General features: G+C 43.8%; 1 protein-coding gene across 1 annotated transcript; it reads right to left on the bottom strand.

The window, feature by feature from the left end:
- Positions 1-11300: 11300 nt before the first annotated feature.
- Positions 11301-14122, bottom strand: LOC129817946 (serine/threonine-protein kinase Sgk1-like). Its single transcript, XM_055873546.1, has 2 exons — positions 13975-14122; positions 11301-11467 (listed from the first exon to the last, which is right to left on the bottom strand). Exons 1-2 carry the CDS (start codon positions 14044-14046, stop codon positions 11306-11308), a joined length of 234 nt encoding a protein of 77 aa, XP_055729521.1. The 5' UTR covers positions 14047-14122; the 3' UTR covers positions 11301-11305.
- Positions 14123-14175: the final 53 nt, after the last annotated feature.

Raw genomic sequence — 14175 nt, 5'->3', positions numbered from 1 at the left:
CAGCCTTGCAGACCTTTGGTATTCTAGTTGTCAATTTGTTGAGGTCATCTGAAGAGATTTCACCACATGCTTCCTGAAGCACCTCCCACAAGTTGGATTGGCTTGATGGGCACTTCTGACGTACCATACAGTCAAGCTGCTCCCACAGCAGCTCAATAGGGTTGAGATCCGGTGACTGTGCTGGCCACTCCATTATAGACAGAATACCAGCTGACTGCTTCTTCCCTAAATAGTTCTTGCATAGTTTGGAGCTGTGCTTTGGGTCATTGTCCTGTTGTAGGAGGAAATTGTCTCCAATTAAGCTCCGTTCACAGGGTATGGCATGGCGTTACAAAATGGAGTGATAGCCTTCCTTCTTCAAGATCCCTTTTACCCTGTACAAATCTCCCACTTTACCACCACCAAAGCACCCCCAGACTATCACATTGCCTCCACCAGATGGCGTCAAGCACTCCTCCAGCATCTTTTCATTTTTTCTGCGTCTCACGAATGTTCTTCTTTGTGATCCGAACACCTCAAACTTAGATTTGTCTGTTCATAACACTTTTTTTTTCAATCTTCCTCTGTCCATGGTCTGTGTTCTTTTGCCCATCTTAATCTTTTATTTTTATTGGCCAGTCTGAGACATGTCTTTTTTCTTTGCAACTCTGCCTAGAAGGCCAGCATCCTGGAGTCTCCTCTTCACTGTTGACGTTGAGACTGTCACGCCTGCTCCCGCTCCCGAGGGCGCCAGGCTACCCCTCCCCGGCGCTCGAGGGCGCCAGGCTACCCGTCATTATATGCAGCTGTTTCCTTCATTATCTTCATTAAGAGTAGCTGAGCTCATTGGACTCACCTGGACTCCGTCACTTGGTTGACTGCCCCTGCATATATGTCTCTGCCCCTGCATATATGTCTCTGCCCCTGCATATATGTCTCTGCCCCTGCATATATGTCTCTGCCCCTGCATATATGTCTCTGCCCCTGCATATATGTCTCTGCCCCTGCATATATGTCTCCTCTGGGTTGTTCCCGGTAGTAGTATTGTTGTGTTTACGTCCGGGCGCTGGTCCTGGTCCTGTTCCATGTCCGTCTATATTAAATGGTTCACTCCCTGTACCTGCCTCTCATCTCCTGCGTTGGGCGTTACAGAGACTGGTGTTTTGCGGGTACTATTAATTAATGAAGCTGCCAGTTGAGGACTTGTGAGGCGTCTGTTTCTCAAACTAGACACTCTAATGTACTTGTCCTCTTGCTCAGTTGTGCACCGGGGCCTCCCACCCCTCTTTCTATTCTGGTTAGAGACAGTTTGCTCTGTTCTGTGAAGGGAGTAGTACACAGCGCTGTACGAGATCTTCAGTTTCTTGGCAATTTCTCGCATGGAATAGCTTTCATTTCTCAGAACAAGAATAGACTGATGAGTTTCAGAAGAAAGTTCTTTATTTCTGGCCATTTTGAGCCTGTAATCGAACCCACAAATGCTGATGCTCCAGATACTCAACTAGTCTAAAGAAGGACAGTTTTATTGCTTCTTTAATCAGAACAACAGTTTTCAGCTGTGAAAACAAAGTTGCAAAAAGGTTTTCTAATGATCAATTAGCCATTTAAAATAATAAACTTGGAATAGCTAACACAACGTGCCATTGGAACACAGGAGTGATGGTTGCTGATGATGGGCCTCTGTACGCTTATATTACATAGAAAATCTGCCATTTCCAACATTAACAATGTCTACACTCTATATCTGATCAATTTGAAGTTATTTTAATGGACAAAAAAATGTGCTTTTCAGCACATTCACAAAAATGTACAGGTGTATATACCCTCGTTCCTTCTCCTCATTGGTTTACAGGAGTATATACCCTCGTTCCTTCTCCTCATAGGTTTACAGGAGTATATACCCTCGTTCCTTCTCCTCATAGGTTTACAGGAGTATATACCCTCGTTCCTTCTCCTCATTGGTTTACAGGACATGGCTGATTGAAAAATGAACATAGGCACTATTCCCTATATAACCTAGTTACTATTACTATTCCCTATATAACCTAGTTACTCTCACTATTCCCTATATAACCTAGTCACTATCACTATTCCCTATATAACCTAGTTACTCTCACTATTCCCTATATAACCTAGTCACAATCGCTATTCCTTATATAACCTAGTTACTCTCACTACTGTATTCCCTATATAACCTAGTCACTATCACTATTCCCTATATAACCTAGTTACTCTCACTATTCCCTATATAACCTAGTCTCTATCACTATTCCCTATATAACCTAGTTACTCTCACTATTCCTTATATAACCTAGTCACTATCACTATTCCCTATATAACCTAGTTACTCTCACTATTCCCTATATAACCTAGTCTCTATCACTATTCCCTATATAACCTAGTTACTCTCACTATTCCCTATATAACCTAGTCACTATCACTATTCCCTATATAACCTAGTTACTCTCACTATTCCCTATATAACCTAGTCACTATCGCTATTCCTTATATAACCTAGTTACTCTCACTACTGTATTCCCTATATAACCTAGTCACTATCACTATTCCCTATATAACCTAGTTACTCTCACTATTCCCTATATAACCTAGTCTCTATCACTATTCCCTATATAACCTAGTTACTCTCACTATTCCCTATATAACCTAGTCACTATCACTATTCCCTATATAACCTAGTTACTCTCACTATTCCCTATATAACCTAGTCTCTATCACTATTCCCTATATAACCTAGTTACTCTCACTATTCCCTATATAACCTAGTCACTATCACTATTCCCTATATAACCTAGTCACTATCACTATTCCCTATATAACCTAGTTACTCTCACTATTCCCTATATAACCTAGTCACTATCACTATTCCCTATATAACCTAGTTACTCTCACTATTCCCTATATAACCTAGTCACTATCACTATTCCCTATATAACCTAGTTACTCTCACTATTTCCTATATAACCTAGTCACTATCACTATTCCCTATATAACCTAGTCACTATCACTATTCCCTATATAACCTAGTTACTCTCACTATTCCCTATATAACCTAGTCACTATCACTATTCCCTATATAACCTAGTTACTTTCACCATTCCTTATATAACCTAGTTACTCTCACTATTCCTTATATAACCTAGTTACTATCACTATTTCCTATATAACCTAGTGCACTAAATAATGAATATCATGCCATTTAGGACTGAAGTGTGTTATAGGCTTGGTGACAGGACACAGTCACTAAAACAGACATTTTACTGAGTAGCCCAGCTAAAAACAAACGTTCCCACAACTTTATAGAACGTTCCCTTAAAAGTGTAATTTGGTCATTACCTAACATTTTCATAGGAATGATCCTGTGATGTGCAAGGAATGTTTCCAAGAGACCATTCCCTTAATGTCAAATAGATATTTACCCAGAACATGGTTACCATGGTTTTCAGAACATAAGATATCCTTTTGAAGCTAGGGGACACTATTTTTATGTTTGTAAAAATAACGTTCCCAAGGTAAACGGACTATTTCTCAGGCCCAGATGCTAGAATATGCATATAATTGACAGATTAGGATAGAAAACACTCTAAAGTTTCCAAAACGGTCTAAATATTGTCTATGAGTATAACAGAACTGATTTTGCAGGCGAAAACCTGAGGAAATCCAACCCGGAAGTGCCTTTTATTTGGAAAAACCCCTGTTTCATTCCCTGCCCATCCTCCATTTAAAGGGGTATCAACCAGATTCATTTTCCAATGGCTTCCACGGGTTGTGAACAGGCTTTAGACATAGTTTTAAGCTTTTATTTTGAAAAATAAGCGAGATTTATCAAAACACGTCAGGTGTCCTTTGATTAGTTCCTGCGCGCGAGACTTGTATCTCGACATTTTCTTTCTCTGTAGTATTGAATAGTTTACCGTCCGGTTGAAATATTAGCGATTATGTATGTTAATAATACCCAGAACATGGTTACCATGGTTTTCAGAACTTAAGATACTAACGTTCTAAACATGTTTCATGGGAACGTTGCAAGAACATTCGTACATTTTTTCTGTGGTTTAGGAGAATATTTCATCAACGTCCCACCAATCATAAACAGAACGTTTTTTTGCAATGTCCCAAAAAAGGCTTCTAAAACATTATTGTTGCAAATTATGAGAACATTGTAACCACGTTCTAGACACGTTCTTCTGAAGATGCCATTAAGGGGATGTTCTCCTAAATTTAACACCAAAACATGCTGGAAAGGCTCTCAGAAGGGGTTTAGCTAAAAACAGATGGAAAACATTCTAACTAATGGAAAACTGGATCCTCCAATATTAGGGGAACATTACAAAAACGTTCGCTCTTCCTAGAGTTGTTAGCTGGGGGACTAATAGGGAAGTGAAGGAGATATGGTTTTAGCATTTAGCTGGGATTTCCCTGGGTTTTTCTCCCTTGGACTTAATGTAGAGGCATGACCAACAGTTTGTCTGAGTTCAAGGGACAACACACATACCTACACACACACACACACACACACACACACACACACACACACACACACACACACACACACACACACACACACACACACACACACACACACACACACACACACACACACACACACACACACACACAAACACACACAGTATCTCGAATGTCACGGCCACTATGGTGTAACGTCTCTGATGCACAAACGGAGAGGTGACGTCCACTCCTTTCCTGCTGGACACCGAGTACATCCCAAATGGCAACCCGTTCCCTCCGTCTGATGTGGGACACGTTCCCTCCGTCTGAGTGCCCTTCATTTGGGACGCATTCCTCAGTAGCGGTAAACGACACCCCACCACACACTCCTGTCACCATGCCAACCAGGGGCTGTCTGTGTGTTCTGTAAATGTTTACTCGTTAACCCTTTTATAGTATTTCCTTATCTATAACTGTGACGTGGGTAGGTACAGTTGCCCAATCATTAGGGACATCCTTGACCTCTCAGTAAGTTAGTGAGCTGACTTCATTTAGCTATGGAACTGCCCTGTTAATATATAGGTATGGGAGAATCCAATCCGACTATAGAAATATAATATGTTGTTTTTGAACCATAAAGTTATTTTAAAACAGTAAATCATAAAGTAAAAGTACCTTGGAATGTATATATTTCTTTGCTGATCTTTTTTTTTTTTTTGAAACCTTCCTTACAGATTCTACCTGTTCTTTATGACATCGTCACGATATGGGCGGTGCCCACCGCAGCAGCCCTTGTGGTATACCTGCAGAGGTGGTCGTATATGCCGGTGTTCTTTGTTGGAATTACATAATTGCCATGAGCACACACACACACGTGTGACACTAGACCATCATCAATTATAGTACGGCATTGGTTGAAGCTCCATGTTAAATTCCAATCCCCCTACCATCGTATCTAAGCCAATATGACAACAATGTCGGTGAAAATTCAGTAATCAACTTTTTATTTAACGTTTATTTAACTAGGCAAGTCAGTTAAGAACACATTCTTATTTCAGGGGCAGAACGACAGATTTTTACCTTGTCAGCTCCGGGATTTGATCAAAACCGGGAGGACTAGCAAAAAGAGAATAGAAAAGGCAGCAGGATGGGAAAAACACACTGGTTGACTTGGAACATACAAGACAAACTGGCACAGAGAGACAGGAAACACAGAGATAAATACACTGGGGGAAATAAGTGACACCTGGAGGAGGGTGGAGACAATCACAAGGACAGGTGAAACAGATCAGGGTGTGACAGATGGATGACTGTCATTTATAATCCATTCACCCACCTCAATGTATCATAGATATGGCTACTAGGTGATACTAAAATGTTCCTGTGCACAGTCTAAAAGAAATGGCATGCTTGCAAACTTGGTGATAATATTACTTACAGTACCAGTCGACAGTTTGGACACACCTACTCCTTCCAGGGTTTTTCTTCATTTTTTACTATTTTCTACATTGTAGAATAACAGTGAAGACATCAAAACTATGAAATAACACATATGGAATCATGTAGTAACCAAAAAAAGTGTTAAACAAATACAAATATGTTTTATATTTGAGATTCTTCAAAGTAGCCACCCTTTACCTTGATGACAGCTATGCACACTCTTGGCATTCTCTCATCCCACCTCAACTGAGTGTACAAAACATAAAGAACACCTTCCTAATATTGAGTGAGGAATATACAGTATATTATCATTAGGCTGTATGTAATTTTTTTATTTAGTCCCATTGTAAATGTGTATTATTGCAAAAATAAAAAATACACATTACTTTAAGGTCCATATTCATTTGATAGAGGTAATGAACTGTCCATTGTTCAGCACAGCAACAGGATCATGTTTTAAGAAAAAGTGTTTCTGAGTTTATATCAATATTGCACAGGTACGTTAACGGCTCCAGGTACGTTAACGGCTCCAGGTACGCTAATGGTTCCAGGGAACGCTAACGGTTCCAGGTACGCTAACGGTTCCAGGTACGCTAATGGTTCCAGGTACGCTAACGGTTCCAGGTACGCTAACGGTTCCAGGTACGCCAACGGTTCCAGGTACGCTAACGGTTCCAGGTACGCTAACGGTTCCAGGTAAGCTAACGGTTCCAGGTACGCTAACGGTTCCAGGTACGCTAACGGTTCCAGGTACGCTAACGGCTCCAGGTACGCTAACGGTTCCAGGTACGCTAACGGTTCCAGGTACGCTAACGGTTCCAGGTACGCTAACGACTCCAGGTACGCTAACGGTTCCAGGGAACGCTAACGGTTCCAGGGAACGCTAACGGTTCCAGGTACGCTAACGGTTCCAGGTACGCTAACGGTTCCAGGTACGCTAACGGTTCCAGGTACGCTAACGGCTCCAGGAACGCTAACGGTTCCAGGTACGCTAACGGTTCCAGGTACGCTAACGGTTCCAGGTACGCCAACGGTTCCAGGTACGCTAACGGTTCCAGGTACGCTAACGGTTCCAGGTAAGCTAACGGTTCCAGGTACGCTAACGGCTCCAGGTACGCTAACGGTTCCAGGTACGCTAACGGTTCCAGGTACGCTAACGGTTCCAGGTACGCTAACGGTTCCAGGTACGCTAACGGTTCCAGGTACGCTAACGGTTCCAGGTATCAGGAATGGAGACATGCTCTGTAGACCTCTGTATCTATCTGAGAGACTGAGTCCAACACACCACCACATGTTGTTATCCTCTTTGGGCTAGGGGGCAGTATTTTCACAACCGGATGAAAAGCGTGCCCAAAGTAAACTGCCTGTTCCTCAGGCCCAGAAGCTAGAAGTCGTTATGCCTCTACCTACACCACGTCCTGTATCTACTGACACCACCACATGTTGTTATGTCTCTACCTACACCACGTCCTGTATCTACTGACACCACCACATGTTGTTATGTCTCTACCTACACCACGTCCTGTATCTACTGACACCACCACATGTTGTTATGTCTCTACCTACACCACGTCCTGTATCTACTGACACCACCACATGTTGTTATGTCTCTACCTACACCACGTCCTGTATCTACTGACACCACCACATGTTGTTATGTCTCTACCTACACCACGTCCTGTATCTACTGACACCACCACATGTCGTTATGTCTCTACCTACACCACGTCCTGTATCTACTGACACCACCACATGTTGTTATGTCTCTACCTACACCACGTCCTGTATCTACTGACACCACCACATGTTGTTATGTCTCTACCTACACCACGTCCTGTATCTACTGACCAAAAATAAGTTATGAAATATATTATTGCTAAAATAAAATAAAAAATAATATAGTATAATAATAATTAAATAAATAAAGGTTTAAGGAAATACAGGCAGCCACCACATTTCTAGAAAACAGCTCACCCAATCAAGCCTGCTGGTGTTGTAAGTATAACAACTAAGCTTGAAAAGGTAGTGGAATGGGGTAATGTCTTAGTGTGGGGTGGGAGTAATGCAATACATTACCTTGTGTGGGGTACAAATCACATTACTGTGGGAGTATGAATTATGCTGTTTGAGAAGGTTTGAATTCTAAGCAACCTGCCCACATTGTCCCAAGTACAAGAGGACAACGTAGCTGCTGTAGTAGGTCAAAGCTGTGTGCTGGGAAACCTTGGTGGAGCATGGGTGGAGTAGGCATTGTGGTGCTGTAAAACCTTGGTAGAGCATGGGTGGAGGAGGCATTGTGGCGCTGGGAAACCTTGGTAGAGCATGGGTGGAGTAGGCATTGTGGTGCTGTAAAACCTTGGTAGAGCATGGGTGGAGTAGGCATTGTGGTGCTGTAAAACCTTGGTAGAGCATGGGTGGAGTAGGCATTGTGGTGCTGTAAAACCTTGGTAGAGCATGGGTGGAGTAGGCATTGTGGTGCTGTATAACCTTGGTGGAGCATGGGGGGAATAGGCATTGTGGTGCTGTAAAACCTTGGTAGGGCATGGGTGGAGGAGGCATTGTGGTGCTGTAAAACCTTGGTAGATTATGGGTGGAGTAGGCATTGTGGTGCTGGGAAACCTTGGTGGAGCATGGGGGGAATAGGCATTGTGGTGCTGTAAAACCTTGGTAGATTATGGGTGGAGTAGGCATTGTGGTGCTGTAAAACCTTGGTAGAGCATGGGTGGAGTAGGCATTGTGGTGCTGTAAAACCCTGATAGAGCATGGGTGGAGGAGGCATTGTGGTGCTGTAAAACCTTGGTAGATTATGGGGGGAATAGGCATTGTGGTGCTCGTGTGAATTTCCTTTCTTTTCCCGGCTTCAGATCAACGTCTACTTCTCCTTTTTAAACTTCCCACATAAATATCTGGTCTCAGCTGCAGTGTAAACCAATGGCACCAGTCCTGAAGTATCAACAGCAGACCGGTTTTATTGCAGACTGAACATGGTGACAATGGAAGAACACATCTGAACAACGTACAGTACATTTAACATGAATAGTTAAAATACATTATTTAAGCATACCTTTTAGTTTCCTGATACATATATATATTAAAACTAGTACACAAATAGACTCCACATATACAAACAAACTTAAATATAGCGTTTAACCGTCGCATACAGCGATATTAACACGGAATGTTGAGTTCAGACAACGTTGGAGCATTGTTACATCATCAAGAGAAGACGGGGAGACTAGGGGGTAGGGAGTAGGGGGTAGGCGGTAGGGGATAGGGAGTAGGGGATAGGGAGTAGGGGGTAGGGAGTAGGGGATAGGGAGTAGGGGATAGGGAGTAGGGGATAAGGGGTAGGGAGTAGGGGGGTAGGGAGTAGGGGGTAGGGAGTAGGGGGTAGGGGGTAGGGGATAGGGAGTAGGGGATAGGGAGTAGGGGGTAGGGAGTAGGGGATAGGGAGTAGGGGATAGGGAGTAGGGGATAAGGGGTAGGGAGTAGGGGGTAGGGAGTAGGGGGTAGGGAGTAGGGGGTAGGGGGTAGGGAGTAGGGGATAGGGAGTAGGGGATAGGGAGTAGGGGATAGGGAGTAGGGGATAGGGAGTAGGGGGTAGGGAGTAGGGGATAGGGAGTAGGGGATAGGGGGTAGGGGATAGGGGGTAGGGAGTAGGGGATAGGGAGTAGGGGATAGGGAGTAGGGGATAGGGAGTAGGGGGTAGGGAGTAGGGGATAGGGAGTAGGGGATAGGGGGTAGGGAGTAGGGGGTAGGGAGTAGGGGGTAGGGGGTAGGGAGTAGGGGGTAGGGAGTAGGGGATAGGGTGTAGGGGATAGGGAGTAGGGGGTAGGGAGTAGGGGGTAGGGGGTAGGGAGTAGGGGGTAGGGAGTAGGGGATAGGGAGTAGGGGATAGGGAGTAGGGGGTAGGGAGTAGGGGGTAGGGAGTAGGGGGTAGGGAGTAGGGGATAGGGAGTAGGGGATAGGGAGTAGGGAGTAGGGGGTAGGGGGTAGGGAGTATGGGGTAGGGAGTAGGGGGTAGGGATTAGGGTCTAGGGGACCGGGCGGATCTCAACACCACAAAGCATTCTGTCCATCACATCTGTATCCCAAAGTGACAGAGCCCTTGTCAAAAGTAGTGCACTATATAGGGAATAGGGGTCCATAGGGCCCTGGTCAAAAGTAGTGCACTATGTAGGGAATATTAATGCCATTTGAGATGCTCCTCCATGTCCTCTTTGTATCGGTCCAGGTTCTTTAAAACAGAACTTAGATACAGAACCGTAGATACTAGCAGCTTCACTTTCTTCCTCACCACAATCAATCAATCAATAAACCAATCATCATTAAATGAATAAATTAATCATCCTCTAAGTCCAGTTTCAGTCGACGTGATCCAGAGTGAAGAGACAACAGAACTTGTCCAGACGTTACAGAGTGGAATCCCTGAGCAGGTCATGTCATGACAGACCAACCAATCAGGGAACAACAGTGTGATACTGCCTCATTCAGACACTCCCACTGACTACGAGACAACCAATCCTGTGCCGTCACTCCCACCAACCTCCAGACAACCAATCCTGAGCGGTCTCTATGGCGCTGCACCTCCCACTGACCACCACACAACCAATCCTGCAATGCCACTCTCACTGACAAAAACAAACAAACCAATCGTGTGTCATCACCGTGGCAAATGGATTTAACCCATGAGGGGCGGTGTGTGAGGATGTCACAAGTGGTTCACTACGTAGGGAGCAGGGTGTCATCTGGGACAGACCCATAGAGATTCTCCCACAGCCATGAGCCATCAGTGGGAGACAGGATGAGTCAGAATGGACGAGTGTGATGGAGAGAGAGGGGTGTAAGGGGGGGGGGGGGGGGGCGTAAAGCTGCCTGAGACATGTGTAAAATAACCTCCACTCTGGGTTAGGATTTGGGGAGGGTCTGAGGGGGGTACAAGTCCATCATGGAGAGGGAAGAGGTTGTGCATAGTGAGTCTGAGTGAGGGACGGGACTACAGGTGTGTACCTCAGTGACATGGGGAGTCCGTCCTAGTTAGTAAATTCATAGGAATGTCTATGATGTGTCCTATAGGTAATAGTCCATGGAGGTTTATAGCTAGGAGTCTATAGGAGTCTATGGTTCTGGTCTATCATGAGTCTATAGGATGTCCTCTAGGGTTCTGGCCCACACGTATGACATCCTACAGTATATATTCTACCATAGATACCTACAGTATATATTCTACAGTATATATTCTACCATAGATACCTACAGTATATATTCTACATCATAGATACCTACAGTATATATTCTACAGTATATATTCTACAGTATATATTCTATCATAGATACCTACAGTATATATTCTACAGTATATCATAGATACCTACAGTATATATTCTACAGTATATATTCTACAGTATATATTCTACAGTTATGAGTCCATGGAGGGTGCGTAGCTGAACCCTAGGAAGGCCTCGGCTGCCTCCTTGATGCTGGCAGTGATGAGGGAGGAGTCAGGGGAACAGCCAATGGATGAGGAGACGGGCTCGTCTGTGAACTCCGTGTCAAAGTGGCGAAGGTCGTTAGGGCCCGTCTGGAGAGAGATTCAATAAATGTGAATTATTGAACTGAATGTACGTACTGTATAAACAAACTATTGAAGGGAACGTAGTGGAACGTGTCCTGTATGTTGTACTATTGAAGGGAACGTGTCCTGTATGTTGTACTATTGAAGGGAACGTACTAGAACGTGTCCTGTATGTTGTACTATTGAAGGGAACGTAGTGGAACGTGTCCTGTATGTTGTACTATTGAAGGGAACGTACTAGAACGTGTCCTGTATGTTGTACTATTGAAGGGAACGTACTAGAACGTGTCCTGTATGTTGTACTATTGAAGGGAACGTAGTGGAACGTGTCCTGTATGTTGTACTATTGAAGGGAACGTAGTAGAACGTGTCCTGTATGTTGTACTATTGAAGGGAACGTACTAGAACGTGTCCTGTATGTTGTACTATTGAAGGGAACGTACTAGAACGTGTCCTGTATGTTGTACTATTGAAGGGAACGTACTAGAACGTGTCCTGTATGTTGTACTATTGAAGGGAACGTAGTAGAACGTGTCCTGTATGTTGTACTATTGAAGGGAACGTACTAGAACGTGTCCTGTATGTTGTACTATTGAAGGGAACGTACTAGAACGTGTCCTGTATGTTGTGCTATTGAAGGGAACGTCCTGGAACGTGTCCTGTATGTTGTGCTATTGAAGGGAACGTACTGGAACGTAGTGGAACGTGTCCTGTATGTTGTACTATTGAAGGGAACGTAGTGGAACGTGTCCTGTATGTTGTACTATTGAAGGGAACGTAGTGGAACGTGTCCTGTATGTTGTACTATTGAAGGGAACGTAGTAGAACGTGTCCTGTATGTTGTACTATTGAAGGGAACGTAGTAGAACGTGTCCTGTATGTTGTACAATTGAAGGGAACGTACTAGAACGTGTCCTGTATGTTGTACTATTGAAGGGAACGTAGTGGAACGTGTCCTGTATGTTGTACTATTGAAGGGAACGTGTCCTGTATGTTGTACTATTGAAGGGAACGTGTCCTGTATGTTGTACAATTGAAGGGAACGTACTAGAACGTGTCCTGTATGTTGTACTATTGAAGGGAACGTAGTGGAACGTGTCCTGTATGTTGTACTATTGAAGGGAACGTAGTGGAACGTAGTAGAACGTGTCCTGTATGTTGTAGTATTGAAGCGAACGTACTAGAACGTGTCCTGTATGTTGTGCTATTGAAGGGAACGTGTCCTGTATGTTGTACTATTGAAAGGAACGTAGTGGAACGTGTCCTGTATGTTGTACTATTGAAGGGAACGTATTAGAACGTGTCCTGTATGTTGTGCTATTGAAGGGAACGTACTAGAACGTGTCCTGTATGTTGTACTATTGAAGGGAACGTACTAGAACGTGTCCTGTATGTTGTACTATTGAAGGGAACGTACTAGAACGTAGTAGAACGTGTCCTGTATGTTGTACTATTGAAAGGAACGTAGTGGAACGTGTCCTGTATGTTGTACTATTGAAGGGAACGTACTAGAACGTGTCCTGTATGTTGTACTATTGAAGGGAACGTAGTGGAACGTAGTAGAACGTGTCCTGTATGTTGTACTATTGAAGGGAACGTACTAGAACGTGTCCTGTATGTTGTACTATTGAAGGGAACGTGTCCTGTATGTTGTACTATTGAAAGGAACGTAGTGGAACGTGTCCTGTATGTTGTACTATTGAAGGGAACGTATTAGAACGTGTCCTGTATGTTGTACTATTGAAGGGAACGTGTCCTGTATGTTGTACTATTGAAGGGAACGTACTAGAACGTGTCCTGTATGTTGTACTATTGAAGGGAACGTGTCCTGTATGTTGTACTATTGAAAGGAACGTAGTGGAACGTGTCCTGTATGTTGTACTATTGAAGGGAACGTACTAGAACGTGTCCTGTATGTTGTACTATTGAAGGGAACGTAGTGGAACGTAGTAGAACGTGTCCTGTATGTTGTACTATTGAAGGGAACGTACTAGAACGTGTCCTGTATGTTGTACTATTGAAGGGAACGTACTAGAACGTAGTGGAACGTGTCCTGTGTGTTGTACTATTGAAGGGAACGTAGTGGAACGTGTCCTGTATGTTGTACTATTGAAGGGAACGTACTAGAATGTAGTGGAACGTGTCCTGTGTGTTGTACTATTGAAGGGAACGTAGTGGAACGTGTCCTGTATGTTGTACTATTGAAGGGAACGTAGTAGAACGTGTCCTGTAAGTTGTACTATTGAAGGGAACGTACTAGAACGTGTCCTGTATGTTGTACTATTGAAGGGAACGTAGTAGAACGTGTCCTGTAAGTTGTACTATTGAAGGGAACGTACTAGAACGTGTCCTGTATGTTGTACTATTGAAGGGAACGTAGTAGAACGTGTCCTGTAAGTTGTACTATTGAAGGGAACGTAGTAGAACGTGTCCTGTATGTTGTACTATTGAAGGGAACGTACTAGAATGTAGTGGAACGTGTCCTGTGTGTTGTACTATTGAAGGGAACGTACCACGTTTGGATTGAAAGGGGGGGTGAGCTTCTTAGCGGTCAGGTCATCCCAGTTGATGGGGGAGAAAAACATGTGGTTCTTGATCTCCTCCTGAGAGAGAGAGAAGGAGACAGACAGACAGACAGACAGACAGACAGACAGACAGACAGACAGACAGACAGACAGACAGACAGACAGACAGAGAGTTAGCTGGAAAGTCTT

This window comes from Salvelinus fontinalis, chromosome 20 (genome assembly GCF_029448725.1).
Source record: "Salvelinus fontinalis isolate EN_2023a chromosome 20, ASM2944872v1, whole genome shotgun sequence".
Classification (NCBI taxonomy): Eukaryota; Metazoa; Chordata; class Actinopteri; order Salmoniformes; family Salmonidae; genus Salvelinus; species Salvelinus fontinalis.
Note: the sequence above shows the minus strand (reverse complement) of the source record. Positions and strands in the feature narration are given on the sequence as shown.

Excerpts from the sequence above, each read along its gene's own strand:
- LOC129817946 (XM_055873546.1), bottom strand. The coding sequence starts at position 14,046 with ATGTTTTTCTCCCCCATCAACTGGGATGACCTGACCGCTAAGAAGCTC. Across the intron at positions 11,468-13,974 it reads CCCCTTTCAATCCAAACGTG|ACGGGCCCTAACGACCTTCG; the intron begins GTACGTTCCCTT and ends ATCTCTCTCCAG.